Source organism: Chroicocephalus ridibundus, chromosome 13 (assembly GCF_963924245.1).
Source record: "Chroicocephalus ridibundus chromosome 13, bChrRid1.1, whole genome shotgun sequence".
NCBI classification, from domain to species: domain Eukaryota; kingdom Metazoa; phylum Chordata; class Aves; order Charadriiformes; family Laridae; genus Chroicocephalus; species Chroicocephalus ridibundus.
The window spans coordinates 11,068,469-11,081,034 of record NC_086296.1 but is presented as its reverse complement, the minus strand read 5'-3'; the positions used below and the strand labels follow the sequence as shown (position 1 = coordinate 11,081,034).

General features: G+C 40.2%; 1 protein-coding gene across 6 annotated transcripts in view; it reads right to left on the bottom strand.

Moving 5' to 3' along the window:
- Positions 1-12,566, bottom strand: part of CABIN1 (calcineurin binding protein 1) — a 123,391-nt gene that overhangs the window by 7,361 nt on the left and 103,464 nt on the right. For all 6 annotated transcript variants that reach the window (XM_063350899.1, XM_063350894.1, XM_063350898.1 and 3 more), the window contains one exon: positions 11,876-12,167. In XM_063350899.1, the coding sequence (XP_063206969.1) occupies positions 11,876-12,167 (292 nt within the window). The remainder of the gene's footprint in view (positions 1-11,875; positions 12,168-12,566) is intronic.

Genomic DNA, 12,566 nt, shown 5'->3' with positions numbered 1-12,566 from the left:
AAAAGGCTTACCAAAGCAGGCTGTAAATTCTTTCATCCACTAATTTTCATTGGTAAAGAAAAGAACCCATCATCTAAACTTGTAGCTGACAGCCAATATACGCCTTAGGATAAATGAGTTTGCTTCTATAGAATTCTCCAATAGTTCCCGAAAAGGAAAGGTCACACACTACAGCACAAATCACAAGCAGCTTCTGTTCTGTGATGTTCCACTCACTATCAAGCACAAAATGGAAAGGTCTAATGCAGAAGAACGTGGTTCTCATTCTCAGCACTCTCTTCCACATTTCTCTATGGATACTTCAAAATACGGCATTGGAAGTAGGAAAATAATAGCTGCATCTATACACATATTAATAGACCAAATCAGCTTAAAAACAACACAGAAGGAAGTACTTCACTACAGGAATCTTGACTAGGAAAATCATAATTCATTGTTTCCCATTGTTTAAGAAGCAGAGGAGAGCTGAAGGATCATTTTCTGTATTTGCCTGCCCTTTATACCAGATACACGTACGATTTAACCACGTGCTGACAAAGTACAAGAGACCTTACGAAGAAGGATCAGCCCTAACGTGGCCTGAAGCCAATACACACATATCCCATTACGCTGCTAGCGTCTGACGATAAGCTGTAGTCTAAACCCAGAAGACTCCCACATTGAAATGGCTACAAGACACTTGATCAAAAGACAAAATGAAACATTACTTCAAGATTTGAAGAAAAGCAAGCTGAAAATTATGATTTCTGAAGACTACCCTACAAGACAGCTAAGAAGTCAACTCCTTTTTAATTTACTCCAGCACTTCAAACTCACAGTCTTAAGTATGTAGGGTAAGTACTAACAGAATCTTTCTTATACACTTATTAACCAAGAATACAAAACCAGCAATTAATTTAGCAGATACAACACTATATACAAATAAACTGCAAATCCTACAGCCTCAACTATGCTGCTAACTGAGAGCAGCTCGTATGTACTCAACTGCTAAATTACATTAGGGACTTATTAGTTCACCATTCAGAATAAGAGCTCAGATTTGCATTATCATTTAATGACAAAACTCTACCTCTTATGCTGATTAGAATCTTTGTTTAATTATAAGATATATCATTGTTTAAGCTGATTTGCTGTGCTTTATTTTAACTAAATTACGCCCCACTGACAAAAGCTCTTCTGAGCTTTCTTTTTGCTACAAGACTGCTATCGGTCTATGTTCTTTTATGAGCAATCATCATACTCATAAGCATCTCCATCTTACATATCGTATTTGTTTTTGTTAGTTTTGTAGATCCAGTTTTATAGTGTAGTAAAATTAGATTTAATTTCAATAAAATTATGTGACAGCCCTTTTTCATGTAGAAGTGAATAGAAATGAAAGGGCAGGAGCCTGGCACACTAAGTGTGTATTTCTATCACTGCACTTCTGGAAACGCTACTTGTTAATATTCTATTAGGCTGCATCTTTCAGTACATGAGAAATCAAGAACCACCGTCTGTTAATCAATCCCTTGCTGTCAAAGGTGCTAAATACACAGTGACCGAATTCTATCCCCTGACTGGAGCATACACTTTATTATTTTAGGACCATGCAAATTTTTATTTTTTTTTTTTGTAGTAGTCATCACAGTGGCATTATTTCTAAGTTAAAAATAAAGTTAATGAACAAAAACATTTTTTTAAATTCTTGTAAATAACAAGAATTGGTTGTTTCAGGTGTATATATCATAACTTATACTACTTATACTTTAATATAGTGCACTGATATTTATTATATCTTTTTTAATTACAGATAAAAAGGGGCAAAAGAGAGAAGGACAATCAAGAAGAAACACACAGTTGGATCTCCTATTATTTGTCTAAAACAGATTTCTGAAGAGAGTATCTTGATATTTGTCTTGTGTCTGTTATAACCCTGAACATAATGTCCTAGTTTTTCTAATAAAAACTTTCCCCAGGGAGGTAAAGACTCCACTAACTCATGAGCCACAATATTCTGCACAAGTGCAAGAGCACAAGAATATAAGTACAGCACATTCTGAAGGTGTTCAGAAGCTCAGGTTTAATATCAGTTAAAAAATCTTTTGGTAATACCTAGTACTTGTACTGTTCTGGCAGGTTTTCAAACATTAGCTCTACAAACCCAGTTTAAAATAAAAGCAGTTTCTGAAAACGTAATATGCAATAGCCACTTGTCTCCAGGCTGAAGATGGGACAGGTATTGTACTCTGGAGATCCATTTAGCACTCTCACCTTACAACACAACACACAAAAATTAAGCACGTAGAAACAACCCACAGATTTGCAATGCATATTATTATTTATATTGAAAAGTTCATCTCCAATTGAGCTGAATTACAAGTATTTTTTTTAGCCTTCCCTTTCCCAACAACTGTCTAAATACATATAAAATAGTATACACATAGAAAGAGGGACATCATACCTTTCAACATCTCCCTGCTTTAGTGAGGAAGAAACAAGCTGAAAACAATTCAATGCAACAACCTACTCCAGCTTTCCTCTCCAACCTCTTTCCACTTGTTGCCAGGGTAACCAGTGTTTGCAGATGCCTATAGCGGGCGCCTGGGTTCATGACTTCATCACAGTTAATATTCTCTCTCTCGGTCTCACTTTATACAGAGAATACACTATATACATATATCCACACACTATAAACATATAGATTATACAAATCCTGAAACCATTTTTATACTTGAGACAATTTACTTTGCTATTCTGATGTGTATAAAATGAAAAATAACACCATAAAAAATATTCACTTGGCAATTTGCAGATGTGGAGAAAGTTTAAAAGCAGTAGTACTGTAACCAGTAAACAGCTGCTCTGGTCTCTGCACTGCACTGTACACTTAATCATTTGATTTTGTCATGCTGTCAAGTATAAGAGACATTAACATTACAGTGTTATAAAACATTTTATGTGGAATTTCAAAAAAAATCCTGTAAGTCATGCACTAAACCTATTACATGACAACTGAAAGATAAGCCCAGAAAATGTGACTAGCAACTGGAAAAAAATGTTTCCCAGTTTCTGAGGGAAGCAGTGTCAAGTATTATAGCACAGATGTTACAGGATACAAGCAACTTACAGTGCATACACAAAACATCATTTCATTATAGGAAAAAAGAAGGAGCTGAGCTTTGAACTCCAGGACCGAATACTAACATGGTTTCAAAAGCAAATGGTTGGAGAAATGAACAGACAACAGCTTCGAGTGCTTAAATAAAGCACTTGCACCACTTGCCTTCATCCCTCTGCAAAACACCTTCCCTAGCACTTCTGCGTGTCAAGATAAACACCTGCAAATACCTTACTACGATTTAGCAAATCTGTACTACCTCACCTTCCAACCACTTCAGAAGAGTAAGGATTGAATTCTGTGTGCCTACAGACACTAAGAAATACTTATTTTACTAGTCCCAGTAACGACCGGTTTACTTTGTATTTTAATGTCCACCCATTGCACGTACAATTATTCACAGAACTGACTATTACTCATTTACAAGGTTTATATTTTTTTTCCCTGGTGAATGAAATGGGTCTGATCTCTGGCTCCCTGACACAGTGGAGTAAATATCCTACCACATTTCCAAAGAATAGTGCTAATGTGAAAACAATTTTCTGTATTCCATCTGCCTCGCTCTCCAATGTGCTGGGAATTAATACAGCTTTTTTCCCCATACAGCAGTTGCAAAGGCCATGGAAAGCTTGAATTTGAAGGAGCTCAGAGTTTCCTCGTACACTGGACTACTAAGTCAATGGAAAGACTGCACTGGAACACAGGTTGGTTCAGCTGAACGCAGTTTGATTTAGGATGCTGACCTACAGAAATAATGGGGGCATCAGCCCTCAAACTGTATCTGCCAGGAGGTCCTACACCACAGCAGGCAGTGAGACTACTTAGTTCATCACAGGACACAGTAGGTATACTCGGTATATGCATTTTCTTTCTCTAAATTAATTTCCAAGTATCCTGACATGAAATATATTTCTAAAAAACCACTACCAAGTCATAGCTGTAGAAATAAGTATTTGACTTGAAATGCCAAATTCAGGAAATTACTTCAAAGCTGACACACAAAGCCATGTGTTAAAAATTATGCGTCAGAGTAATTTTGGAGGTGAAAAGCTGCAGAACACAAGTTCTATTGCCCCCTGAAATGAAAGATATTCAAGCAGTCTGGTGAACAGAAGTTAGCACTGCAATAGCATGGCATATGCCTATATTTATCGCTAGGGTCCTGAACACAGAGTCTACTGTACAATTATATGAGAAATACCCAAAAATGCATCCTAAGGCCAAGGTCAGCTATCACAGAACAACATCAACGCAATTAAAAAATTTAAACCAGGTGGCTGCTCTGAAAGTGCCGTCTGGAAATAGTCCCTGGCCCATACTAAGTCCCAAGCTACCAGGTCCCTACCACAGCCACACTGGGGCCAGCCTAACAGCAGAGACAGTGGAGTTCCCCTGTCCAAAAACATTTCCTGACACTTCCAAGTTTCCCAGAGGTACAGAAAGGTGGTCTGCATGTTGGTAAAGAAAAGCCCTATAAAGTTCAATGAAGTTCAATACTAACTTTCTCTCTTGTTTTTCAAAACAAAACAAAGCTTCAATTTAAAAAAAAAGATGGGCCTAGATCAAAAAGACAACAGTTTGATATTCAACTACATGAACTTTCAAATGGCATTATAAAAATACAGCTAATTGATATTCGTGTTTTAGTATCTGACGCAGCAAGCACATATCGTTTGGAGTACATCACACAGGAGCACCTGGGGATAGTAACAGTCACCTATTTACAGTCTGCTGCTTCTGAATCTTATGTACTAGTTATCTGATGAAAGTCATAAGACCTTTTCTTCTCTGGCAGTATTTTATCCTTCTTTGGCCTGACAGCCAGCTAAGCACAATGCAAATTAGGAAAAGCAGCTGTCAGAAAAATCTCTTAAAAGAATGTAATGACACCCCGCGATTTTCTAAGAACTTTGTAAGTAACGTAATGCCTGTGCAGGAGGCTTACAACTAGATCTCTCTTCAGTCTTCATTTGTGCAGGAATATATGTAAATTTTATGCTGCTGGCAGTAATCTAAAACTAGTGAAACTAAAACATATTGTAATAATATAGCATCATTACCATGTTCTTTTACAAGAGATCTCCAGAAGACGTGTTCCATTAGCGTAAGATATCCAGAGGGCAGTGAGTTCCCGGGATTTTCACGGGGATCTAAGGGTGCACAGGGCTGGAGAGCCTCCTGGACCACAAACCCGTCCAGACTGCACTGAACTCCTGGCTACGTACCATCACCTTACAGGCCACAGCTGGGAAGCTGCCACTCCTGTCCTAGTCTTACTGATCTAGCATGGGTACATAAAAACAATGACAGTTTTAATTTCAAAGGATTTTCTACACAGCATTGGATTGAAAAATTGAAACTTAAGAAATTTGAAGGGTAAAGATCAGAAATAGATATCAAGTGTACTGAGAAACCCTTCTGGAATGAATTTGTTGTGATAGGAATGCAAATCAGCGTACTTCCAAAAGGAAGAGGAAAAGACAGGACTGACTGGTACTGTCTGAGCACTAGGCAAAAAGGAATTAAGAAGTCATTCACAAACAGGAACCCCCCTGCTGACATTCAGCAGTGTTTTCAGAGTGCACTCACCGTGAAAAACAAAAAGCTTCATGAAAAGCAAGGATCAGACAAGGGGCAGTGAGAATACCAATGCCAAGGAGGCTGAAGCAGCAAGAGATCAGGGAGCTGCAATGCAGAGCTAGCTGAAGGCAGCCCAGTTGATCTCTATTAGTGACTCTACAGTCACTGATGGGTGGATAGGAGCTTCTACCCCTAGATGGTACAACAGGCATGGGGTTACAAGTATTTAAAGAGTTTCTAAAGCCTTGGAGGAATTCGGCCTTGGGAACTGAGGAAGACAGCTGCTGAAAAACAGGATAAGTCAACATGGGAAATGAAGGATAAAGTAATGAAAGTTGCATACAAGTGACACAAGAAAACAGAGTAGAACACCACAGTTATCCGGGATATGGAGAAGGCTGAGGTACTCAATGACTTTTTTGCCTCAGTCTTCACCAGCAAGGGCTCTAGCCACACCACCCAAATCACAGAAGGCAAAGGCAGGGACCGGGAGAACAACAACCACCCACTGTAGGAGAAGATCAGGTTTGAGACCATCTGAGGAACCTGAAGATGCACAAATCCATGGAACCTGATGAGATGCATCCACGGGTTCTGAGGGAACTGGCAGACGAAGTGGCCAAACCACTATCTACCACATTTGAGAAGTTGTGGCTGTCCATTGAAGTTCCCGCTGACTGGAAAAGGAGAAACATAACCCCCATTTTTAAAAAGGGAAAAAAGGAAGACCCAGGGAACTACAGGCCAGTCTCACCTCTGTGCCCAGCAAGATCATGGAGCAAATCCTCCTGGAAACTATGCTAGGGCACATGGAAAACAAGCCAACATTGCTTCACCAAGGGCAAATTGCACCTGACAAATTTGCTGGCCTTCTACAATGGTGTTACAGCACTGATGGATAAGGGAAGAGTAAGTGACATCATCTACCTGGACTTGTGCAAAGCATGTGACACTGTCCCACACAACATCCTTGTCTCTAAATTGGAAGGACATGGATTTGACAGATGGACCAATCGGTGGATAAGGAATTGGCTGGATAGCTGCACTCAAAGAGTTGCTGTCAACAGCTCAGTGTTCAAGTGGAGACCGGTGGCAAGTGGCACTCCTCATGGGTTGGTATTAGGACCAGTGCTGTTCAACTTCTTTGTCAGCGACATGGACACGGGGATTAAGTGCACCCTCAGCAAGTTTGCTGATGACACCAAGCTGTGTGGAGCAGTCAACACGCTGGAGAGATGGGATGCCACCCTGAGGAACCTGGACAGGCTTGAGAGGTGGGCCTGTGCCAACCTCATGAAGTTCAACAAGGTCAAGTGCAAGGTCCTTCAGCCTAGGTAGGGGGCAATCCCAAGCACAAATACAGGCTGGGTGGAGAATGGATTGAGGGCAGCCCTGAGGAGAAGGACTTGCAGGTGTTGGTGGATGAGAAGCTCAAGCTCAACATGAGCCGGCAATGTGCACCTGCAGCCCAGAAAGCCAACCGTATCCTGGGCTGCGTGAAAAGAAATGTAGCCAGCAGGGCAAAGGAGGGCATTCTACCCCTCTACTCCACTCTTGTGAGACCCCACCTGCAGTGCTGCGTCCAGCTTTGGAGCCCCCAACATAAGAAGGACATGGACCTGTTGGAGTGAGTCCAGAGGCAGCCACAAAGATGATCAGAGGCTGGAGCACCCCTCCTGTGAAGACAGGCTGAGAGAGCTGGGGCTGTTCAGCCTGGAGAAGAGAATGCTTTGGGGCTACTACCTTACAGTAGCCTTCCAGTACCTAAAGGGGGCCTATAGGAGAGATAGGGAGAGACTCTTTATGGGGAGCGTAGTGATAGGACAAGGGGTAACTGTTTTAAACTGGAAGAGGGGAGATTTAGATTAGATCTTAGGAAGAACTTCCTTACTGTGAGGGTGGTGAGACACTGGAAGAGGTTGCCCAGAGAAGCTGTGGCTGCTCCATCCCTAGAGGTGTTCAAGGCCAGGTTGACTGGGGCTTTGAGTAACCTGGTCTAGTGGAAGGTGTCCCTGCAGGCGGGGGGGCGAACTAAATGATTTTTAAGGTCCCTTCCAACCCAAACCACTCTGTGATTCTAAAACATGTGCATTTAAGAGAGAAGCCTCATGCCAGGCCACTGCAATATGAAGAAGGCTCACATAAGGTCCTTGGCCAGCCTAACTCTTTCTGTGTTTCAGCTGTTTTTGAGCCGTCTGTTGAGAGCAGCTCTGTGCTCTAAGCATGATTTTGAATTCAGCAGAAAAAACAGGTAAGACCCTGACTGCAAATAAGAGGGTTGAATGTTACTACTTCCAGCTGTTTAAAAAGTACCTGAAAGTTTTAATTGAAATCCATAGTTAAAATAAGGCATGGCCAACAAGGTAAATACTTTGGGCATTTTGTGTTAGCAGAAAGTTTTCAGTACACTGAATTACAGGCACTTAAACCTGTGTTTTGTCTTTAGAAATTTATGATAAGCAAGCTCAGAAGACACTGAGATCAGTATGCGGTTAAACTCAACTAAAGATGACAACTTACAATCTCCATCATTTCACTCAGATAGAAATAGGGATTATAGATGTCAACTTATGTCTGGATATCTGGAAATTGTGAGGAATCAAGGAGAACCCTTGTGCCATGCACTATTTTAATACAAAGACAGATGCTGTCAATGCAAAATTACAGAGCTGACATTCTTTGCAGTATTTCCCTCTCCCTTATGTAAATTGCCTCAGTCTTCTGAGAACTCAGTATCAACCTAAGGTCATGTATCAGTTGTTAAAATAAACTAAGCCACAGAGTTCTGGTCAAAAAGGCTCTTTACACCTACAAGTACTCTTATGACTGACAGACAGTTAAAAGCCTACAGGATGAACTGCCATATTACAACATCATTATGGAATTCTTAGGACTTAGCACTTCAAAACTCTCTTTATTTTGAACACATGTCGTTTAGGGAGTCCGCTGCTGCCTGCACAGACACACTTAAACAATTTAACTTCATCGCTCACTGTTACAATAGTGCTACTTACCTTTCCACACAACTGTCCTCACTTGCATTTATTTGCTGTGCTTCTGAAAGTCTAAAAGTTCTACAGGTTGAAACACATTTACACATCTACTAGCCCTGTTGTGCCTAAGTAACAAACAGCTGAAATTACAGCAGGATATTTACGTGGCTCATGGAGTGCAGCTTCCCTGCACAATACAGAAAGAATTGTTGTCCTTAGCTCTGAATTTATAAATTTGGACAGCTGTATCATGACGTTCTTGTTCTTATACTGAAAGACTTAGGCCTCAAATGGGCATAAATTTAAGGGGGGGGGGGGAGTGTTAATCTTCTACTCTGATTTTATATTCCAATTTGGTAAATAGGTGGCTTTAAGCAAAACACATAACTTTAAGTAATTCCAAGTATAAAAACCTTCTCTTGGTATCAAAACTCATATGTGAATGCTTTCCTGTTTGTTCCTTGTAAGAATCATTATTAGAATAAGGACAGCAAAGAAGAAGAAAACGTCAAGATTTTTCAGCAATTTAGAACAGTGTAATAGTGGAACAGTATGACAGACCGGAGAGGGTTTATCTTAATTGTCCTACTGTAGTTTCCCCAGAGAAAATTTTAGGTTGAGCCAAAAAAGCTAACAGTCCCATGTGCATTTATGCCCAAACGTAGGGAGCTCTCATGCTGAAACTATCATCACTTTGCTGCTGGACTTCATCACGCTCTATTCTGTACCAGTTATCATGTACTAGACAGAATCTCATTAAAATATTTACCTAAGAAACGAGTGGCATAGTATCAACATTGCTTGGAAAGCCATTCCTTTTTCTGGATGAAATCACAGAAAATGATAGCAGCTAATACTCTCTGATGTGGAATACTTTCACATGAACAAATAGATACAGGAGGAAGTGACGAGACAAAAAAGATAAAAACAGATTACTCTAAAAACAGGAGGAGTTTTTTTACAGAAACAGAGCTGATGGGAGGCAGATGAAAAAGGGCTATAACAGAATTATAAATAATTCTTTTTAGAGGAGGTGGATGCAGAGGTAGGAGAAATAAAAAGAAATGAAAAAGAAAGGACACAGCAGTAATTGGTGTCTCTCTCAGCTAGAGAAATGACCTGTCAGGTAGGTCTGAGAGCCAGAAAGCCAGATACAACGCACGCATTCAGCACTGGAATGAGAGCTCTGCAGAGAGAGCCTCTTGATCTTCAGACATAGTTTCAGGGGTGTAATTCTGGCAGCTAACCCTTCCATCTCACTCAACCAAGACGATGTACAGAAAGCATGAAAGAAGAAAGAACAATATATAACTTTACAACCCTAACAAAACCTAGGAAGTCAAAAGATTAAAACAAACGTTCCAATCACTGCAATGTGGCCTGGGAAATTGCAGAGAGGAAAGCACGTCAGAAATACTCATGAGTTTTGTTTGAAAACCAAAAGAATGTGTGAGTTCTTATCTGCATTGTTATTCCTACCAGTCTCCTTAGTAAGTGTACAGCAACTTCACAGAGGATTCGTTTTTTTTTCTCCCTTGTTGTCTAGGCACAAACCTGAATTACCCCCTGTTGAACAAGCCTGCCAAGATATCTTATGACACCATGCAACTCCATTCTTTAGCTTCATAAGGACAATAACAAACATGGCTTACACATGGACTAAGCCATTCCTTCCTTATCATTCCCCTTTCCTTTCTTCCCCTCCCAAGACAATCTCTCTCTGGATTTATGAAAAAGGAAAATTAGATGATAATAATGCAACTGCTAATACTGCATGTTAAATTTCAATTTTATCCTGTACTCGGAGATTAGCAATTTGTTCTTCGTTGGTGATGAATTCAGAAGATTATGTGCATTCAGATACCAAGGCTGATTAGATGTGGAAAGAAATGAAATACCAGAAGTATACAGACCAAAATTTAGGAAGTCACACCACCAGATTAACAAAACATACAGACTAGATCAGAGTCTATTAATCATTAGTTAATATTATGCACCATCAAGCCTCGCAAATCTGGGCACTATTTCCACTGTAACCTCATCTGTCACTTTTCACAATGCCTCTATGTATATGGTCCCTTCATAACTTTATCTGGGCTTCCATGAATTTGCCTATGGCATTTTGTGAGTAGTGTTGGGACCCAAGCTCGTGAATAGACGGAGTGCGCAAAAGCAGCAGCAGATGCTTTTTCAGCGTTCCTGATAAGGCTGCAAGAAAGCACAGGCTGCGACAGGTGCTCTGCCACCTTAACACATGCAGTGTCCCACAAAGACACACAACCGTCTCTTTTGGGCACCCAAGACAAATCTGAAATTGGGTCTAATCTTACTTCATTCCCCAAAGTGGAGCAGTACTGCCTTGCAGTGACTATGACTACTGCTAAGAAGCCGGCCTGCCATAACAGCAGTAAACAAAAAGACAGCATTCTCCTTTAGTTCCTTCCTCATCTAAACAAACTGCATACAACCAAGTACATAACACAGTCCTCAACGGATCACACGACTGTGCAAGAGAATAAGTAACATTTGTTCTGTTTCTTCAATCCTTTTCTGTACTCTAACCTTGCACAGAACCATACTAGGGCTACAAATAATATATTCCCAACATTCCAGTCCTGCCAGATGCTTTTTATTCTCAAATGTGAAAAGTAATAGTGATACACTAACTTTACGAACCATGTAGAAGCCTGGCATTTTCAGTGTTATGTATCTCCACACACATATACAGGGCAGTGATAGCTATGCATCTTATTATGTTAATCAGACACTTGTAAGTCAGATGTAGGCTGTCCACCAGTTTATTTCAATTGCAATCACTTCCAACTTTTTTAAAGATTTAAGGTATTTTAAAGAACTAAATCCTTACCTCTTTGAAGACAACAAAACAAATGTTTTTATGCTACTAGAGACTTAAATTCTCTATTTAAAACATATGACTATGTTTAGGCTGTTATTCCATGATCTCATAGGCAAGTTATATAGACAGTGGTCACTCTTTTAATCTATCCTAGTAATTAAAATATGTATTAATTACGTAGATGTGCCGAATTCAGGATCAAGACAAAATCTGTTTGTGTAGCCTTTTGAATGTGGCCTAGTGATCAGAAAATGAACCAGTATCAGAACTCAGGCACTGACTCGCCACATGGTCTTCGCAAACTGATAAGGGAGGGACAAAATGTTCTGTCTCCCTGAGACTTACCACGTGCGAGATCACTCATGCTGGGAGCAGTCTCTGCATTTTGACTCCGGAGATGCTCAGTGTCTCTCTGTGACTCCTGGGATGGAGGTACTGAAGATGCTGAGGATGAGGAGGAGGAAGAGGAAGAGGCTGGTTTGGACTTGGAGTGCAGATCGTTCAACCTCAGGAGATTTTCAGGAGTCACAGTGTCTGGATTCACTGGGGTAGGATGCAGTGTGGCTGGCGTCACTGGGAAGAAGCTCTCTCTGTTGTCCTTTGTATGCTTTGGGGTTGTGGGCGTTTCTCCTGTGGACTACATAAAACAAAAAAGGCCAGGCAGAGACAGTGAGAAAATATGTGCCAGAAATTCTGCATATGCTACCTGCTTCAGTGACAACTGCAGGCAGTACAACTTTTTGTAGACAGAAAACACTCTCACTAAAACAAATATAAAAATCAATCACTATTATAAAGAAATCTTTCTCCTTTACAGATTATTTTTCTGTTCTTTACAGTCTATTTATCAAACTAGCACTTGAACGTTTATTCATATTCACATTTACAATGCTTTATTTAACAAATCCCTCACAACATAACATACTTTTCTGAACTCCATTATTAAGCACGAATTACAAACTCTTGTGAACAGATACATTTCTTTCATTGAAAAAAATCTTGATAAACCCTTGACCTGAACAAACAGATCTGCAGC